This window comes from Thermobia domestica, chromosome 2 (assembly GCF_964235325.1).
Source record: "Thermobia domestica chromosome 2, izTheDome1.hap1.1, whole genome shotgun sequence".
NCBI classification, from domain to species: domain Eukaryota; kingdom Metazoa; phylum Arthropoda; class Insecta; order Zygentoma; family Lepismatidae; genus Thermobia; species Thermobia domestica.
In genome coordinates, this window is record NC_137455.1 from 54,932,631 (window position 1) to 54,954,883 (window position 22,253).

The 22,253-nt window shown below is 35.2% G+C and overlaps 1 protein-coding gene across 1 annotated transcript in view; it reads right to left on the reverse strand.

The window, feature by feature from the left end:
- Positions 1–21,735, reverse strand: part of LOC145672356 (endoplasmic reticulum transmembrane helix translocase) — an 82,551-nt gene extending 60,816 nt beyond the window's left edge. The window contains exons 1-6 of the mRNA XM_081741546.1: positions 21,439–21,735; positions 12,276–12,365; positions 8,528–8,724; positions 6,833–7,061; positions 6,433–6,586; positions 2,122–2,274 (exon numbers count right to left, since the gene is read on the reverse strand). Of these exons, the coding sequence (XP_081597672.1) occupies positions 2,122–2,274; positions 6,433–6,586; positions 6,833–7,061; positions 8,528–8,724; positions 12,276–12,365; positions 21,439–21,699 (1,084 nt within the window). The 5' untranslated portion in view covers positions 21,700–21,735. The remainder of the gene's footprint in view (positions 1–2,121; positions 2,275–6,432; positions 6,587–6,832; positions 7,062–8,527; positions 8,725–12,275; positions 12,366–21,438) is intronic.
- Positions 21,736–22,253: the final 518 nt, after the last annotated feature.

Below are 22,253 nucleotides of genomic sequence, written 5' to 3' on the forward strand. Positions count from 1 at the left end.
GTGGAAAGAACAATGTAAATGAATTTTAAAAACAGACGTATTTGTAAGTAATAAAACTTACTGCAGTCAATGTCACTGCTATCATTGCTGCTGCTGCTACCCTCTTCTTCATTTGAGGAATCACTGGATCCACGAACACTTATAATAGATTATTCTACACTTTCCGCCAGTACACTTTCATTTTTTCATGTAGTTTGAATGATATTCTTAGTATGGTATACGGCGTCTCTCCAGTTTTCCGGGGTGACAGAAATAGCACGACGTAGGCAGGGAACTGAGGCTTGTGTTTCTTAATGTTCCAACAATTTTGCTTTTTTACGGTCCTCTCAAACGGGTACATTCTGTCGAATTAAGCATGGGACGTAAAACTCAAAGATTTCATTTTTTTAAATACAGTATAACTTTTTTCTGACCTTTGTTGGAATTTATATTTAAAATCACTGAATGGTATTTAGCATTGTCCATACAATAATAGATTGTGTACGTCCGTTGGGAAGAAGAGATTTCTGAGACCATGTAAGAAGTGTAGCTTGATTTTCTCTCTCTCTCTTTTTTTTTTTTTTTTTTTTTTTTTTTTTTACCAGGTAAATAGAAGATAACAATTTAGCAGGAACCCAGAGGACGCACCAGCATGAGGAAGTATAATCCTTCCCCCTTTGCCTAATGGTCATCCCACTGTCCCCTCTAGAAGCGAGTTGTCAATCCATCCTTTACTAACACTGTAATTGGTTCACCCACGTTTCGTCGATCAACACTATTTGGTAAAAATTATGCTTTAGTACTTCCCGAAGAAATCTACACCGCAATGCAGAAATCTTCGGTTTAATTTCCGTAAGAATTTTTCGTTTATTTATTTTCTTGTATAAAAATCCCAAAATTTCTAACAATTATTATTGTAAGCAGACTTTTGCTGCCTTGGAAAAGTTTAGTTTCTTTGAGTGACATGTAGTTTTTTTTTTCTTTTAATAATAATAATAATAATAGGCATAAATATGTCACCCAATAGGATCCTTTTTAGGTGACACTCGTTTAGACGTTTTTCTCTTTTTTCCTGGTGTTTCTAACTTTGACGATCCGGATTAATTATCTTCTATTTCAATCTTTTCTTTCCCAATTTTTAGATATGTTTATTTATTTCTGTAACAGCAGCAGTTCTATCAATTACTTTACTTATTCCTATAAGAGGCCCTACATTGTCCCTCTCTTGTTCGAAGTAATCTCTAACTGAACAACTAACTGCTCTCGTTTGTCCTTTAATAGGAACACCTCTTCTAAAAAAGACTTCTTTCTTTGGTTCGTTTCCAGTAAGTAAGCTCGCTCGATCCACTAGCATTCCTCACACCGACGACAAATATATAGGATTATATGCACAGACTAATGCCAAACACGGAACAACATCAACACGGCCAACTGATATTTACTTCTGAACACGAGTTACAAGGTGGCAACATTATAATGTTGTTCTTCGTGCCTGAAGACACACCCCACTAGCAGTTATCATGATCACTTTTATGACTGTCCTTTCTCTTTGTGACCTTAGTAAACCCCGTGACGTATATTCCTTTCACATATATTTTTGAACTGTCAATTTGATTCTTAATTTGATCCGAGTATAATTCTTTATGTGTAAAAAATGCAATAAAATTCAGAGTGAAAATGTGCGACTGGGTGAAAATGGGACCTGACTTTAAAATACTAAGCTAGTCTGTTATCCACTACGTTAAACAGTCCTCTCCCAAACCAATAACACATTTTCATTCTTGGGGTTGGTGTTCAGTGGTCTGGAGAAGTACTTTATAAGGGTAGGACTGGGACTAAGGTATTAATGATCAACGTAACATGAAGTATCAACATACAATGCTCAGAAAGCCGAAATCACGAACTGAAGAAAAATTTCATATTAATTTAAAGTCACTTGCTCCTCTGTAAAGTCCCTATGAATTCATTCAAAAAATTAACTTGTCAAACTTTCGCTGATTATGCTATCAACATTCGTCAACATTAGATATATTTTTAATAAGTTTGTAACAGGTTACAAAAAACCAACGTAAATACCCTTTGAGATTATTTATAAACCCTTAATAGGTGAAACCAAACAACAAAAGAAATAACTATTCTTACCTCTAAGGCCAGCTGATGTTTTACTTGGTGGTGTATGTTGTACTACTTTGGTCCCACCGAACAATATATGAAGCTTTCCGTCTGTTTCCAGATCTAGATACCTATCTAGTTCCATGTTTTCGATTGGCTCTTTCATCTGTGGCACGGATTCACCTACAAAAAGTAATAAATTATAATATTTATATCTTGCCCAACCACTTATATAAAACCCAGCAAATGTATTCCAGGTAATCACAATAAAACATTAATAAATCGTTCTTTTTCATTTTAAAGTAATTTTTACTTATGCTTAAGTAACATTTACCTATAAATGAACGTATTTTTCTTACCAAAATGTAAGAAAGATTTATGCTCGACATGATTTGTCTAAGAACTTATATTATATTCTATTTTGACTACATGACTAGAAAATTATTTACAGCAAAAGTTATCCTCTTTCTTTCTCGTGCAAACTAGGGTAAGCAAAGCCAAATTAGGCAAGACAGAAAATAGAGTTGTCACATTTCCGGGAGCCATCTGGAATGCAGAGACTCGAAATAGATTCTACGGGTTTAAATATTAAATTACCTATTGTTAATAATCTATACCATTTATGCTTTATAATATAAGCTGTATTTAATCTTTCTTAGTTGTTTAAATAGATTGTACTTTTATTTTCTACTAATATTTAATTCTTTTCATTGTTGTGCTTATATTACCGCACATCAACAATGTTTTTATTTAATGCTTTGACAGCAACAAATTTAGTCGCTTTAAATTAGTTTCGATGGAAATGAACTGTACAATAAGTTTTCTAAAAAGCACATACAAAAAAGGTGAAGGAAAGAAATCTATATCAATGCTTAACAGAAATAATAATAATTGTAAATTATGTGTAAACAGAATGATAACAGAACTTATGACAGCCATCTGTGTTCATATGAACTTGAAAATGACCTGTCAAAATTTCCACAAAATGGTTCAGGAAAATAAAACGGCTTAATGCAACGGGGAGCTTCACGTAAATATGAATAATAGGTAGACGTCTATAACCACTAGTGTATTATGTTATATTCATTTATTTTAGTACAATATACGTTTGATAGTGTTAATGTTGGTGGTTAGTAATAATGATTATAAGTGTTAGAATTAACGGTGGTAATAAGATGCAGAAATCTCCAATTTCAAATCTGAGTCGCCATTTACATCAGGTTGGTTTCCGGGTTTATCTTCAGTTCGATCTGGCACCCCTAACAGGAAACAGGGTCTGTGTAGTTACTAAGACAGACAGTCAAGAAGTCTGGTAGGAGTCTGGATAGATCAAGGACCGAAGATAACAAGGATTCTGTACATTTTGCTAAGTAAGTACCAATATAATCTTTTTCTAGATTTAAGAGAGTGCGCCTAATGTTACAGCGAAATTTACTTCATTTAATACCGAAGTATGTTATATGAAAACATGTTGCAAATTCATTGTCCAATTCTTTCATTGTTAAATCTCACATCTTATATATATCCCTTAAATCTAGACTGCATTTGATAAACAACTGAAGATTTGCTATAGAAAACAATGTAAGTGCCACCTTGAAATTGTTTCATTTATCTTATTTTTTAAAATAAATTTATGCCTTAGTTAGATTTTCATACATCGCTTCACTTCGTTATATGCCAGGTTGTATTTCTAAGCGATTGCATTTTCTATTTTGTGACGCTTGGACACAGTTTACCATCTTTTGTCTCTACTGTTACAGTAACTATTGTTTTTGGTACTTACAGTGTTTTCTACAGCGTATGTGTTCTTTTTCCTCAACCTATGATACTGTAGAGCAGCGTTTCCCAACCATTTTCAACTTGCGGCACACTACAGATGTAACTTGAATTCTCGCGGCACGCTCAAAAATTATTATTTGTAAATATAAAATAGCGTGGTATTTTTTTTCTGTGATTACTGATCTCCTTCTCACAGAGAAGAAAGCTCGATCACTGGTTTTCCCCTGTGGTAAATCATTATGCTTATTTTTAATTCTAATTTAAAAATAGAAGACAATTGCAATGAAATATTGGACTCGGGTTTTTAAAAATACGCTTTAATTTTTGAAAACGGTATCCAATCTTTCACTGAGACGGAAGATCACTAAATAACGAACGAACAAACAAATCTTTTACTTTTAAAACACAAATGTAGGTAATTTATATGCATGTTTGCTTTGTCGAAAAGATTGAATGATATTTTAACATTTCAAGTTACAAAATAGTCTGCAACAATGAAGAAGCAATAATGGTCGTAACAATGAAAAATACTTTTTTCAACATTAAAAAATGTACAGAAAAGTAACACGGTATGAAACTTAAAATTGTAGATTTATAGTGGAGGTTCCTAGTAATGGGAAATACAAATATATATTTTTCCCTATGTCTTGCAATTTGATTGCTATAGAATTAGTAATTTTGTTTCGATTTACTCACGGCACACCAGCGGCCCATTCACGGCACACCGGTTGGGAAACGCTGCTTTACAGTAAGAATTGTTTATCAAATACAGTCTAGATTTAAGGGTTTGTTATTACTTTCAACCCAAAAGTTTTCTGCAATTTTTCATTAAAGTCAAAGCAATGTCTGTACTAGATGGCAATACTGCAATTACTGAGTAACGATTACTGTTCATATTTGTCTCACATAAGCTCGCATTAAATGAATCGAATAAGTAGCCATTAAGATGGGGTATTTCCACCGAAACACTAACTACATAATTTACCAACTTTTGTTTCATATTTAAATATATATATGTTACATTGTAAAAACTTCTCTTTATGCTGTAAAATGAAATTAAGTCCTTAAACATAACCAAAAGTAGTAAGCAGAGTTTTCAATACAAGGTATGCGTACACTTGTTACTTGAACTTCAATTTTTGTAATAACAGTCAATTTTGACATCTTATGCTTACACACTAGTCCATCTTCCTTTAATTTCTGATCAGATGAAGCAATCCTACATCCTTCAAAAATATGACCTCTCAAATATGAAGTAATATAGCTATCGTTTGGACTAGCGCACCAACTGTCTACTACTAAGCATTTTATTTGTATTTCAATAATTTGTCTAGAATAATTTGACTGAACATGTGTATGCTTGTGAAGATATCACATGTACCTTAAGTTTGAATTGTAAGCTAACTTTAAGTAGTGTACTGCTGAGTATGTACACACTAGAAGTCGAACGTGGAAACTACATAACAGAATACAAATTAACTACCTACTGCTAACTGTGAAGCAGTTTAGGAATGCACTGTAACATTCCTAAGCTTCCAAACTTTGGCTCTGGCAGTTTGGGAAGATGAGTTTTGAAGCAACTAGGAAAGAAATTATAAGCAAGGTAAATGTTATAAAACGAAAATAACTCCAGTAAATAACAAAGGTGATAAGTTAAACTGCAAAATACGAGTATTTAGTTAAAGTCAGAAAAACAGTGTAAATTGATATTTATTCTACGAACAATATCGTAAAGAAAGCTTTAAGTACCAGAAAGTGGTTGGTTTGAAAACGGAGGTTCAAGTTAGGGGAGTATTTGGACTCAAACATTACAAGTGTTGAGTAGAGTTGATTAGAGTACATTAAGGTTTTATTTATTTATTTATTTATTATTATTATTATTATTTATTTTCTTCAATTATATATCTAACATAATTACACAGAAATTCCGGTTTATGTTACATCTGTGCGTGAACACGGGTGCAGTGAGAAAAGAATATTGTGAAATGACATGATGTTCTAAAGAGGGTTAGAAACTGGGGTGCAAGCTGAAATTTTTGAATTACGAAATTTTTTTTAACAGATTGGTTATATTTCAGACCTCGTATGGGAGAACTCATCGTCAGAAGAGCCTACTAATTTACCAAAAATTTTATCTATCAGAATGTATAAAATGAAATGAAATGAAATCTTTGTTTTACATCCCACGGTTATGCCAGCTAGGCTAAAGTAGACAGTGGAGAAATAAATGAAATGGTGGAATGAAGAGTGTGAGGAAACGGGAGAACCCCGAGGAAACTCACGCACATGGTGTTTGTTCACCACACCAAGGACGCCATGCACCAGACGGATACGCTCTACCACTGAGCCACCGCGCCCCCAGAATGTATAAAAAACAAGATTTACACATTAAGCCCAGAGTCACGCGTATTATTAAATATTTTATCCCATTTCTGAAAACGTCACTGAGATTTGTTTCCCGAAGAAACAAAACTTTTAACAAATTGACATTTTAACTAATTTATGTCATCTGAATTGATTAAAAAAGACCAAATAAGCTTCTCACCGTAATTCATAACTTACCTGTTAACATGCTCTCATCGACAATACAAGGTCCACGTAAGAGCAACATATCACATGGCACTAGGTTTTCATTCTGTGAACGTGCTATAGATACTATGTCACCAGGAACGAGCTGGTCGCTCATTATAGGCCTCCATCTACGATTTCGATACACCTGCAAAATCAAGAACAATTATGGAATGTTACAAACTCACAGTTTATTCTAATTAACCATGAATCAACATGAAGTTATATTTAAAATAATTAAATTCTTTCTTAGACATCAGAATGTAAGTATACTTCCTTGATGTTTTCTAAAGGGATGTTTAAATAAGGTAGAAGTATCTTTAAGTTATACGTATCTTTCAGTACCTTAAACATCTCCACATTTATATAAAACAATGAAAAGAGTAACAATTACCTGTATCATATATGGCTTATTTCCCATTTTTCTGATTTCAGCCATATTTCGAAGCTGCTGCTGAACTAGTGTACACTCAAAAAGGACTAGCATGATCAGAGTAAAAATACTATAATACCAATACTTGTCTAAGCACCACAGTGCAACACAAAATACTTGAAACACAAAGAATGGTGCGGTTGCTCTTTCCTTAAATAATTCCATAAATTCAGGTACAACCATATCTAACCTGAAATAAAAGACAATTTTAGCTTTAAAAATCATTGGTGTTATAATAACTAAGTCATTTTTTGTAAACATTTTACGCATTTCAAGAGTTTAAATAGAAATTGTAGGGAGTCAGAAGCATGAAAATCAATACGGAAATAAGTGCAATTTAATGTGAGTTTGCGACAATACCTCGTAGAAATGATCTCATCTACATTTCTTATAAATTTCCCTATCTTCAGAGACTATAGAGTAGCATTAGGGATCCAACAGACACAAAGAAAAAGGAATTATCATTTCTATCACACTTCTTCATTTTCCACGTAATTTTGAATATTAATATACAACGTAACAAAATACCGTAAGAGTTTATATTTAGGAAAAATATATTCTGTCTAATCATCATAGTGGTGTTCAGAAAAGATATTTTTCAGCGATAAACAATAGATCACCTTGTTTCATAGACCTGAGAATATCTGTTATGTAATTACCACAGTAACATATGTATTATACAAGTATATTTTACGAGTTTACAGTACGTTTTCCTCTGGCTGCAAAGTAAAAGAAATCTGAAGAAATAAATGTGACTATCAATAATTACTAAAATGGGATATACTACAGTTATTTAGAAAAATCAGAAGAGGCTTATAAACGCACTTCTTCCATTCATATCATTCTGCACTCCATCTAGATGTCCGTAATATATATATACTTACGTGAAGACTTAAAATAAATTAAAATTACACAAAGTACTCAAACATCAATACAGGGGGCCGCGGTGGCTCAGTGGTAGAGTGTTCACCTCTGGTGCTTGGGGTCCTGGGTTCGATCCCAGCCCCCACCACACCATCTGGAACTCTGTGGTGGACAAACACCGTGTGTGGGGGTTTCCTCGGGGTTCTCCCGTTTCCTCCCACTTTCTTCATTCCATCATTTCATTCATTACTCATTATCACCGTCTCCTTTAGCCTAATCGGCATAACGTGGGACGTAAAACTCAAAAGATTTGATTTTCATCAATACGCTCATTTAAAGTTTAGTATTCATTTCAACTATAATAGTGCGAAATCCGGGTTCCATTCCCGGAGGAAGCTGAAGTAGTTCAGATTCCACTTTTTAACTGTAGGTCCATATCTCATATAGCCTCGCTGATGAGAGGAACACTAAACTAAAATCCATATCGAACAATTTTTAAGAATCACAATGTCAATGTGTCTATTTCCATGTGTTTTAATGTTTGAAAGATTTGTTTTTTACATATCTTAACCTTTTAACCATTCTTTACCCTTCCTTCATGTTTTTATTTATTTATTTATTTATTTGTCTTTTACAGGCCGAAGAAGGAAGTAGCCTCTTCCGAAAGCGCTACCTGTTGTATGTAGAAGAAAATTCCGCTACATACTTTTTGCTGTATTAGCCGTTTTGCTTTTTCTCAATTTATAAGTACTTAGAAAAGAAACAAAAGGACATTTGAAAACTAATACTTACTGATTTTTCCCATAATGCATCTCTGCTCCCTGGATATCGTGGTCTTCTTGATATCCTTTCCACTCCATATATTCTCCAAAAGGCTTATCAACGGGAAATTGTAGTCCACGAAACGTCTTTTTGTCGTAATCCCACTCGTACTTTGTTTTTTGGAATATAAACCAAATAACCACTTCACCGTTCCCTCTGGAATCATCCTGTCAAATTTAACATGTTGTCTTATACATTTAAATTTACTTGAAATATGTTTTAATACACTTAAGCTGGAAAGAACGAACATTTAACAATACTAAGAAATAAATAAGAAAAATTAGTGTTCACGCACTAACATGCCCAGATATTAATTCTGGAAAAGTTTCAAAACTTAGAGAGCTTTAACCCTGTCTCATAAATACGATCTCTTCACATTCTTCAAGTAATACTTCAAGGGTTCTCGAGCAGTACAAAATCCCGAGGACTCATTGATACATTGATCTCTATGTGGAAGTGTATGTATAGTAAGCACTCAAACGAAACTCCCCCTCACCCCTCGAAAGGTAAAGCTAAGGGTAACATTATTCAAGGAAAAGATAGGTTAGTCTTTCTTGTATCTCCGGGTGACAATGGAAAAAGGATGACCCATAATGCCTTTCTGACAGTTTTACTGCTGTTAAGAAAAGCTGATTTAGTTTGTAATTCCACTATAAAATTACACATTTATATAGCTACTTTTTTAAAAAAAATCATTATACATTATTATTTTAAGAAGAGGAATATATGTTTAAATTATACTGAAATCTTTTCTCATATTCTGAAGAATCCAAAATTCACAAATCGATTATGTGCCACTTACTGGCACTACATATGAACAGTATTTATTTATCTTTTTTTACACAATCTATTTTATGATTACACACAATCATAAAAGTAGTTTTCTCAATGATATTGTCTTATATACACACACAGCACTGTTCATGAAAATTGAAACTATGTTACATGTGAGTGGAATGGAAGTTAAACTACAAATTCGTAACATTAGAATACAGGAACGATAATGTCCGAAGTGTACAACACCTGTAACCAAGATAAAGCAGTATAGCGTGAAGCCTCCACAACTTGCAATCAGAACCTCTATACGTCATTTTCCAATCATGAAGACATTAGTTGTGTTCCTGAGGAATCGCCAGCCACGCTGCTCGTATGTATTCACACACATCGACATTGTCAAACAATGAACAACAACAATGAACTAAGAGTAGACATCCCACACACAATTAACAGCCTACACGGTCACGCAATAGTAGGTCAGGAAAGCAGTGATACCTAGTGACTCTCGAAGTATGTTTACAACTGTGATACTAGTGGCTGGGCATTATTCTGTTGAAATATGGAGCCCCAAATTGAAGGAAATAAAGATATGATCTCGGCCCCTAATAATCAATGCACGGATGCCAATAATATGTTGTACTCAGTGGCACCCCACACCATCACACCTGCCGTTCGGTCGCTATGACGCTTAAGGAAGGAAGCAGGGAATCTGCTCCCGATTATCGCAGTCGACGGTGTGGGTCTGCGCCATCTACTGAACATAAAGGAAGCGTGTGACAGGCAAAAACCTGCTAGTTATATGAAAGATTACTAGCTCGTCGGACTAAGAGCATCTTCTTGATAGTGCCCAGAGCCATATTTGCGCACGTGCTAATATGAGCCATGGTTCAGGAAGGCAAATTTTTAGAACCAGTTTTATATACATACACTTCAATTCTGCAAATTTCAGAAATTTATTGAGTACGCGTATGGACATGACACGGGATTTTAAAATTTATTTTAACGTATTTTCCACACTCACTTTGATTATTCACTCCACAGTCTCAAATTTTCTACATCGGTTTTAAATTATATTGAAGAGGCAGCAAAAATGTTAAAATATGGCCCTTATAATGCCGCATTAAAAGTCACCTAGTACTATTATCAATAACGGCTCACTTTCGGGAACATTTCACTAGCATCTGATAGCTGAGATACCACAGTGATAACGGTACCAGTTTCATGATTCCGGCTCAACTACATAGCAAACAGTGATGTTGCCAAATCGGTCCGATATAAATCGAACAACCTTTTGCACACTAAAAACAGATTTACATGTTATGAACAACGTAAGGCTTTACATGAACTCGCCGAAATGGGTATCGAATTCGTGAAGATGTATAAAAAGGGAGCACAATTTCTAAATTCCTCATATGTAAAATATCGGTTCACCAACAATTAAAAAGTAAACTGTAGGTATTAATGCTTATGATTTTCTCGAAAAGGACTAAGGTGCATAACATGTACACTAGTGATGGGTCGAGGCAGTTCATTTGGTGGAGCTAGCTCATTCGCTCCGGCACCGATACGGGAGTCGTTGGTGCCAGTTCCTTTTTGAACGGTTGGGATTTGTCGTTCAAAAAGGAGCCTGTTCTTTTTTTGAATGGTTGGGAGTCGTCGTTGAAAGGTGCCAGTTCTTTGTTAACTGATGTTGTGTCATTCAAATGGTAACGACTACATTCATTGAGTTCCCATGTTTCCTAACAGATGGAGGACAACGTCTGCTTTGTAGCTTTTTTGCAGCCAAAGAGTCCCTCTGTCGAAAAAGACTGGTACTAACGACCAGCGAATCGTCACGTAACGCAGATCTGTCTTCAGATTATGAAAACCCTGTATTCATTCTTACTGGCTTCTGGCTATATAGGTGTCGGTAGGCGTGTGCGGTAGTTTGGTGCATTCTTATTGGCTGTTTCGGAGCGGAGTCGTCGTTACTTTGAACTGCTGGAATTGTGTACGGTGCTCTCATTACTCAACTGCTGGTGTCGTCTGCGGAGCTGTCGTTACTTTGAACGGACAGTTCCAAATGTATGAACTAGTTCCATACTAGTTCACATGAGTCGTTCAAAAGAGTCAGTTCGTTCATGAACGACCCATCACTAATGTACACATTCTAAGAAGCCAACGTTCTTCAATTAGCGTCTGATAGATGATGGCAACAGGTGTATTGATTGTTGAAACTATACCAGGAAAGTAATCATCAAAAAGGAATTTGAGGGCACACAGAATAATATATATTTAAGTTAGTGATTACTAATCCAAAGTGTAACTAATTATTGATTTCCATGTAGACCGACCCCCAAACTCCTAGATCAAATTAACTTTCGGGTAAGAACATCTGTAGTTCGTCGTATCTTGCTGCACCTATCGCTTGGTCCTTGATTCGAATCCAGAAGCAATCAATTTTACTGATATCTTACAATCAGTTAGATTGCATAAAGTATACGATTTACCCTTTCAACAGTCCTCTTATTTTAGTCCCAGCAAAGTTTTGAAAAATCAGTTACTCTCTTTGACATGCTACAAACTAGAAAGGAGGAGGGTAAAATTTAGGTTAAGAGAGGTAGCAAACTTCGTAATTTCAATTAACTTACTATGTAACTAAAACTCACGAGAATTTTGAAGAAAATGCTTCCATTTCACACTGTTTATGATCTTCTAACTGTTGTTTGTATACAATGTACTGTGTACATAGTGGTTGCGAACTGTGTACAAAGTATTCACTGAATGTTGCTAATAAAATCATAATTTATTTATTTACTGGAATTTTTGTTTAAAACTGAGTATGATTCCATAATACCCTTTTCATAACTCTATATTACTATCAAAAGGAAGTGGAAATAACCCTAAGTAAACAAGATATACGAGTATGTTAGGTCCACAAAATGCAATAAAATACAATTACCTTATAGTGGTGAAGAGATACAAGTTCAGACGACCCATTGTTTGGCGTCGGTATAACTTTCACTACTTTTGCTTTTAATGGGTCTTTTTCCTGTAATTAAAGAAACAGACATGTAAGAGAGAGAATTTCATTATCAAGAATTACATTAGTCTATCATATACGCTGTGCAGAGAATAATACGAATAATATAATATATACTCATTACGAACTTTTCTCGTTCAACGACTGTTCTATACAACAGTATATTAGTTAATATATACGTGTACACTGTGCAAAGAACATATTCTTATAATATGGATACATAGAAAAGTAAAGGTCACCCCCATTTGGGACAGGCCATTATGGAAGTCGAAGGGCTGTGTGTAGAGGTAAGGGTTCTACACTTTCTTCGGCACTCATGGACATGATGCCATCACTACCACACTCTGGCCCCTTTTACGTCCCGAAGTTGCCTCAGGTATTCACTTTAAAGGCGCTGGGTGAACCTCAAAATCAAATTGGAGCAAGAAAATTTCCTACCCCGACCGGGGATCGAATCCGTGCTCCCATGCTACCGCAACTCTCAAGGTGAATTCTCTTTAAATGCAAGTCATGGTCAGTTTTTGGTGATTAGAGCTACCACCCTTTTCCGAGCTTTTCAGCTAAGAAGGAATTAAGGGCTTGTGTAAGTTTAGGTAAGCTCTACGATAAATATGAATAATGATTTTTTATAATAATATTCTTTTTCAAAGTTCTACCGTTCATTTTTTCTCTTAAGGTCAAAATGTTTGCTGGAGGCTCGTAGTAGTTTTCAAAATTTGTATTCTTCTAACACAACGCATCGAATAAAGATAGGAACTTTAACCAACAAAAATTCCGCAAAATTGTCCTTAAAAAAGGAATAGGTTATTATTTTGTGTGTTGCATAAGCTTTTTTTCTCCCTTAATAGTTAAAGAAAAACTTGTTCCTACTATAAAAGACATAAGAAATATTACTATAGAACTACAAATTTATCATATCACTTTTATTCTATAGGATAGACGAACAAAATTCCATACGTTATATATTTCATGTAGAAATGCCTCTACACTTTTCGCAGATTTTGTAATTCTGGATGTTTTAAAATGTGAGAATTTCTATTTACTGTTAATAGATATCAACTCATCCTATCAAACAGTAATTTTCTGTCCTTCTTTAAAGCATAGGCACCATGGCACACGGCATGTTTTCATTCAGTAAAATAAGTATCAAATTCACAGGTTTTTCCAATTGTACTACAGCAACGTAAATTTCTTACTCGAGTTCAAATGAGAGTTGAAGAAAGTACTGACATTCAAATATTTCAATTTTCTAATAGTTATGGGTAACGAAATGGTTAAAATCATTGTATTTACCTTTTTTGGGGCTTTTCACTATTATCTAATCTATTATTAATTTTGAAAGTTCTTGGTTTCCCTTCAGGTTGGCAAAAGCCCTAAAAAACAGCAAAAGACTTGTTTTATTGGTTTAAACCCGTTTATTGCTTTATGTATTTTTATTACATATGGACAGAAATAAGTTTGTTTCGCCTTGGTATCATTATGCAACAACATGGTTATGGTGGAAGGGGTCACATAAGCTTAAATCGGAATCTAAACCGCTTCCCGGCTTACATCTGAGATAAATTGTCCTTCATTTGGACTCGAAACCGGGACTAATTCGCCATAAATGCGATAAGTCTGCCGACTCTCAGGAAGGACTCCTGATAAAAAATACGTTGTACTGATCTTTACATACTTGTTAATATAATTGTCAAGAGTACTTTTAGAAGGACAAAAAGATAAACAGTTGCATAAGTGAAATCATTATACAGAATTACATATAAATCGGGAAACTCCCGCCTTAGCCATTGCGAAAATCCTGTTATTACTTTAAATGCAAAGCAAATCCCTTCTTGCTTTGCATGTAAAATTTTGATATCAACGTACCATAATCAGTACGCTAAAACTGAAGTATTAAATTACAGATTTAGTATGTAGATATCGTTCAATAAAATTAAAACGAAGTCCAATTCAAGCTAATGTTGGAAGCTACAAAACAATAAGCATTCAGACAAGTAGGAATATACAATATGGTTTCGTTTCGTATGTTCAGGTGTAACATCTTTACATAATACCGAGGTTATCAAGAAGACTTTTGCTTAAAGTGACATCCGAACCGCTACTTGGTTTCACTTGAAAGAAGGGTTGTGGTACGACCGAGAATTAAACATGAGACACCTTGATTAAAAGGTGAAAAGGAGATAAAACTAATGCAGATGGTTTGATACGTGAATCGTCACCATGAAATTCACACGATTTTTTAAAATTTATTATTATTATTAGAAAACCAGTTGATTCAAACCACGGTTTAAACCAACCAACTTAGTTTCCCTTTACCTAAAATTTCAGTGTTTGCGCTCGAAAATCTGCATAAATGCTACTAAATTTTCAAGTACTGCGGTGCAATGGTACGAATTAGCAATATTTTCTCTCAGGAGTGTATATATATATATATTGGCGGATACAGGATATGATCAAGGGAGGGGCTAAACCGAAGTTTGCCGCTTTATCTAGTGTAAAACAGGATTGAAGCTTATTTTATCCAGTATATACCTGAGCGTAAAGGGGGAGGGGGGACTATAGTCGCGAATATCCGGTACTATGCGGCTTAGTTTAATTTTTTAAGTAATGAAGACATATGTAATAAAGACGTGTAATTTGTGTAAAAAAAAAAAAAAAAAAAGTATGTTTTTCGTTAATGTTTAGTTATTTGAAGGATGTAACCATATTTTCATACTGCACTATGTACTTGATTTTTTGAGTTACACATCATAAAATGTATCCTAAAATATGCATAATACTGTAAATGTGTTCCTTTTTGCACTTTCTTTTTCTGTAATAAATTATTTAATGCATGGTACAAAACATAAGAAATGTTTAAGTACTGGCTTGTACCAAGACGTCACAAAAATGAATAAGAGCTGGTTACAGAATAAAAATGGTGTTCTTAATGCTATCGGTGCTTTAGGGAGTATTTATTGAATGCTTCTTTGTTAGGCCGGATAGCTGAAACATTATTAATAGAAAATTATTTTAGATTTCATAAAATAAACACTTATAGGCACAAACTATACACTGAAATAGGAAGAATATGCCAAATAAAATTTACTGTAGGCAGCAGCCTGTGATACCCCAAAATAAACTTCTGTCATTTTTAATATATCTATCGTAAAGGAGCGATTGTGGCCCAAGAAATAAATCAAGATGTTTGATCAGGGTATCTACAAGTTTTGAGAATCCAAATTTCTTGACCTTTTCTTGATGATTTTATAAATTTACTTACCAGAACTTTCATCCTGGATGGGGTATAGCTTTATTTATTGCTATGTCATAATTAACACTTTCTCCGTGAATATACTATTACTAAATGACTGAGATTACAGGTGATTACAATGATTTATGACATTCTAATAAGTGCAAATAGTCACTACCGGACAAAAAAGTCAAGTTACCACAACATATATGGTAACTCGGATAAAACATTCATCTTCACTCATCTCATAAATGAAAACTACACATTACTAAGCAAAAATGTAAGCAGTAACAAATACTTTTTAACAGAACATTTATGTTAGACTAAGCACACTTACATACTCAATTTCTTTTTTAGATTTGTAATTTCTCAGTCCAAAGAATCAACTTCTTCATGTGTTTACTGTATAAGTTTCTTCTTCATCTCCAACAAACTTAATTCTTGTGTAGCCTCTCTCTTACTGTTAGCCACTTCCTTTTCTTTACTCATCTTGTCCTTTATGGCTTCCTGTCTTCTAGATGATGAATTTCTTACCGCCAAAATCATTGCTTTAGTTATTTCAACACTAAAAATTATTCCTGCAGCTGTAATTGCTCCGTACACTACTCACTGAGCAACAAGCGACTCTTCTGTCAAATTTTCTACCAAACAATCTTTATTAAATGAGAAACCTCTTTCCACAGTAGCAGTGCCGAGAAACAAGGTTAGAAGCTAGTGAAAAACTTAGCTGTCGAAACACTATTCACATCTATGTCATGGAGAACGTAAGAAAGAAACACATCCAGTTTCTCTCTCTTCCAATCAAAAAACTTAACTACTTCCTTAAAACACGGGGAATTACAGAGTTGAAGGTAGTCCTGTTTCACACAATCGGCCAACGATGGAGATATATGCTTCTTAGATACAAACTCTTCAAGGGTAGGGGTTACATGAGACACTCGAAACAAGCTATTCCCATTACATCTGGTGAAAGACAAGAGGCCTCTTGAACAGACTGATCAAAATTATCTGCACTGGTTCCTACATGACAGTATCTCCAGATCTTTTAAACCTTTGCAAGCAGCAGAAGTACCAAAACAAACATCTATATCCTAAGCCATCTTGATATTGGACGAATTTGTCAAGTCAACGGTAGTAAGCTTTCTGATGATGTTTATTCCATTCGACATTTTTGCGAATGAATCTGGTTGCAATACTGTACAGTTCTCTATACATGAATGGCAGAAGTGAATCATTAGACTGAAATGTGCCAACAAAAAGCTCCAACTCAAGTGCAACTGTCTCTCAAGTGTAAGGTTTTTCCTTCTATTCCAGGCTATTTCCAGATTTTCCAGTAGTAAATTCCAGGTTAATACACATCCCGTTATTAACACTGATTTTCACTCTTGCAAAAAAGTATTTTAACATTCCTCATATCTCAGCTACAACATCACTGCAGCTATATATCAGCACGTAGCTGTATATCGTCGTTGGGATATAAAACACAAATTCTTGACCTCCCGTGGCATTTCTTGACCTGTTGACACCCTGTAGATAGAAATGACGAACCAATCAGAATGCGAGATTCGAATGAATAGGAACGGCACAAGCATCATTTTCAATAAGGGTGTGGAATCTGTATGACAGAGTTCTCAATGACCAGTCAACAACGAACAACCAAGCCGAAGCAGCTCATCGCGGGTACTGCAGTCGGAGCTTCAAATGGATCGTCAATTTGGCGCTTTACTAATGCATTCTGGAGGACACATAAAAAGGGGGACTTAGTGTACAAGGCAATGCTTCGAGAAGAAGAGCCGCCCAAGAAAAGAACAAAATATATTCAGGCAGATGAAAGAATTCGCTGTATTGTACAGAATTTTGAAACTGTTGACATTGTACAATATTTGCGGGGTCTGGCCTATAATTACTTAATGGAATGATAATATAATGGTAAATGTAACACATGACAAAATAAATTATTTAATATCTATATTAGATTTCACTGTTTATTTCTTGTTTCACTGTTGTTTCTTTTCCAATTATCTGTTGCAAACATAAGCAGTAATACAATGTTCTGAATAGCTATGAAGTTACACATATCCAAAATGCCTATTCCTTTATATTAAAGATATTATACAGGTATCTTCACAGAAGTTTATTTTGGGGGTCATAGCATGTCTTCAGCAAATTTTATTTTAGGCCAATACAGATTCATGCTTTAAAAAAATTCTGCAGGTCATGGTCTCCGATTTTCCTGAAATTAGGATTTATCATTTTAGAAACCAAATAATCAGACCCGTATTTTTTTCTTTCTGCATTATACAAAAATTTACTAAAACTGAACCAAGCATTTAATGCATCTGAGACTTTCAGTGACTGTTGACCATAGGACATACATAACGTAACAAAAATCCTGAGTTTCTGAATGGGTTTTTAGAGAAAACTGAGGTCAAATTTCATTTTTCTGATATATTTTTTTTTTTTTTTAATTTTACGTTGTGAAGTTACTTTATATGACAAAGTTTTTGTGATATTAGTGCCTATTTCAAGGCTCTCAGTGCGTAAACATATGAAATACATTATAACCCATTTAAGCAGATTAACCTATTTAGACATACGGCCTAAACAGCCGCACCTAAACATCCTGCTCTATTTCTCGTAAAACATCTCTCAACTGAAATTGACTTTATTCAAATACTGTAACTCAGAAAAATTAAAATTTTGTACACTTCAAAATATAATTGCGCACCTGAATTTTTAAAGTCAGAACTTCCAGGCGCACACTATATTTAAGAAATCAATAGGTGGGCAAAGTGTAGTCACTATTAAACAGCGTGACAAACATCCTGGCATTTGAAGGCGGCGCTCCAAGTTTCCTTTATATGCTGCTAGCAAATGAGAGGCCAGCGGTATTGTCACGTTTATTTTGTACACATCCACGTCTATCCCCTGCCACCTGATCGCGCTGTAGTCTGTCTGCTTAGCCCTAGCCACAGCCCTTTACCACTTGGCAACGTCGCCCCAGAGCTTGTGTTTTATTCGTTTATCTGAAAAGCCAAGATGTTTGTCACAGGCTTTAAATACTCGGACGTCGAATGCAAATGCCACTAAAATAATTATGCGTAAATTGGGCTCTCCTCTAGTTTCTCCTATGTTTGTGAGGATTAATATATTTTTCCTCTCTTGCCAACGCCCTAACATTCACGTGAGGGGACGCCACTGATAACAATCCACCTCAGGATACCAATTAACTAATATATCTTTGGGTGTTCGGCATCTAAGATCATTTTAGCCCTAACGTATGAGGGATGACATCCTGCAATGAGCGAACTATTTGGGGAAGCGGAGAAGAGGCATTGGACCTTTATATTAGATACAATCCTGTCATTTCCCTGGTGTAAATGAGGAAAACTTCATTCAGAATGGCTGGCTTGAAAAGGCGTTACAACTTTAAAACTGAGTGTCCCCACCGGGAATAGAAATCGGGGCGCTGTTTACCTTTGGCATACCACATTTTGGAAGATTTAGAATAAAATTCAGTAGTTTGCATAAAAAGACAAAGAACAAATTCCTGAAGGCGACAGAATTAAATACAACTAATATAGCGGCTTAAGTTTAGAGTTGCCCCTCCAGTCCAGAGTTGCCCTTGGACTTCGCAACATACAAAAAACAGTGCTTAAAGTATTAAAGATTGTTACATTTCACTTAACTTCAGTACTCCGTGGGCTTCACAAAAATTTAAAAGGTTTTCTTCATTATTTCTGCGCATCCGTTACACCTGTTCGCCATATTTTACAATACCATGCTGGTGAAACCTTCCGCGAATGCTTTCGCATCCGGCAAATAGTACTAACTTTCATATACCTTTTCTCGTATTAAACATAACTCTTTCCTGCCGTATTTACATTCCTAAACATCAAATAAAAACTTCAAATTATCATTTCTTACCTCATTTCTCCTGAAAATTTTCCTGATTTTTATAAAAAGCGGAGGGGTAACTAAACTTAACCCAATATAGCTGTATTTTAAGTTTATAAATGCAGGTTGAGTTGATTTTGAGTGTAACGTCCCGTTCAGCAGCGAGGCTATATGAGACGTGGACCTACTGATTAACGTGGAATCCGAACATGAGCTCCCGCCGGGAATCGAACCCGGGCCTCCCACGCCAAAGGCGCGTACGCTAACCGCTTAGCCCCGGAGGAGCTCTTTATAAATGTAGGGTTATTGGTGTAAAATCATTACACGTGCCTGACGACGAGTAAAATAAGTGAGTGCATATGAACGATGACAGTATTAGATAGTACCTTCTACCGGTGTATTTCTGTACAGCGTACAGAACTTGTACTTTATGTTTACAAGCGGAGCGCTACTAGTATGAGACGATGACAAGTGGTACTGGAACTCATATCACTGCCAAAACCCACTTGCTTTCACTACTCTCGCTTACGCGTACATACACTGTCGCTGACGCGCCTGCTCCCTTCGAATGTAGGCCCGCGCTTCGCCCTACGCTGACTTGGTTAATGCTGTTTAGCGGCACTTAAGACAGATTGTTTTTTTTTTCTTCTACTGTATTCATTATCCCATACATCGGGACGCGTATTTATACTCTAATCGTAAAAGAACTGTAATTTTACAACAATCGCTTGTGATTGCCCCATTGAATTTTATCTATGCCAAGTGAGATATTTTCATGTTGTCCAGGGCAAATCATTTAGGCGACATTAATAAGGAGGATTCGCTTGAGCAGACGATTCTACCAAACAGAAAATTTATAGGTAAAATACGATGTGAAATATTTTTTGTGAAGAAATGAGAACATGAATATAAATAATTACTGTCAGTGCACACCATATTGAAATGAATTCTGGGTGAAAGTATTTATAGTATGTATAAGCGTGCTCTTCCACTATCCTCGTTTACACGTATACTCTCCGTCGCAGACGTGCCTATTCCCAATGGAGCACCGCCCCGCTACCGCTTGGGCTCCCTTACTCCGCTCCAGCCCAAACTCGGTTAGATAGCATTCGTTCTTTGCACTGGCCACCTAGCACAAGTTGGTTCGTGATTTATGCATTCTAGTTTTTATGCCATACATACACACTGTAGTCAATCAGCAGATAGTAATGGAGCTCCTCATTTAGTGCATCCTATGCGCTAAATACAAAATACGAAGCTCTAACCTAACCTGAAAATCTGAGAAATGTGTCAAAATTTGATAGAACCATCTGATCGTGTAATGTCGTAAATGCAACAAAATGTAACATAACCTCACCAAAATTGGGCTATAGTTATTTTTTAACAATGTATGAATTGTTAGGAAAAAATTCTTGCCCCCGTAATTAGAATTTCAAAAAAAAAAAAAAAAAAAAAAACGGAATTGGACTTCCATGGGAAATATTACACTGATAAGGATTTAATATTTCTGAAACAGCCATATTGTTGCGCAACATTATGCCTTGATTGACTTTTATTTCACACGTCCCAACACGATACAGAGGTTATGAAGAAAGGAGCGCTGAATCATGCCGAACTTAAATTCGGATAGTTAACCAGCAGCAAAGACCATCATCCCTTGTATAGTACAGGTCCTACGCTATTTTGCTTTCAAAACTTGTAATACAACACTATACTAGTTTTCTCTTTCTTTAATCATCATAAAGAGCATCATTCGTTATTTGAAATCTTAATCAAAAGAATTAAAGCGAGTTTGTTAGAACATTTAAACGATTATGGTTACAGATGAACAGTCTGTAACTTCCATTCTAGAGTATTGTAAACAATGCAAACAACTTAGATTTTGCTAAGGTCATTAGGAAATTCTTTAATGTACATAATCATTTTCACTGAACACTAATTGTATCTACTTACGCTTCTACACGTCAGAAAACATTGCACGTGAACAGACCAGTGACAAAATAAGCAGCTAAGAATTTGAAGCAGACCGATGACGGCTAATATGATGAGTCCTGCTTCGAAATGTTCTTCTGTTCCAAAGACAAATAACCAATAATATACCCACACTCCATAAATTATTAAGAATGGTAAAATATATCCATGAAATAACAATCGACGAGGGACATGGAGACTGACACTTTGCACTAAATCATCAATACGAGAGGGAGCGGCCATGATTTCCACACCACATCTGCCATCTATAGAAAGTTCATACTAAATTCTATCTAACAAATGACTGCTAAAATGCAATACTATGTAATACGTTTAAATATAAACTATCGTTTTTCTACAAATGTTTACACATAAAAAACAAATGTTTATTCCATTACTTTTTAAAATTATTTTACGTTTATACTAGACATTATTAATAATACATCATTCAAATTATATGTATTTTCTTGATCACAGATGTCGCAGTCCGTTATTCATCTCTTTCTTGTCACAGCTGCTGTATATACGCCACATCGACATGAAAAACAAATCCATATCGCAATACCGTGAAACGATATGTGGTAATTTGCTCTATAGATTGTAATTGCATATTTATAATAACCAAAGAATTTGTGAAGTAAATAGTGAAAAGAAAACAGATTCCGATAAACACTATTAATTTATAGCGCTTTTCAAATTACAAGTTACATGGCCTTGAATGGCTTTCTGCTTTCTCCAATCGCAGTTGCCCAGTATTGTCAATTTGCGGCAGACGACAGCATATACTGACTTTTCGC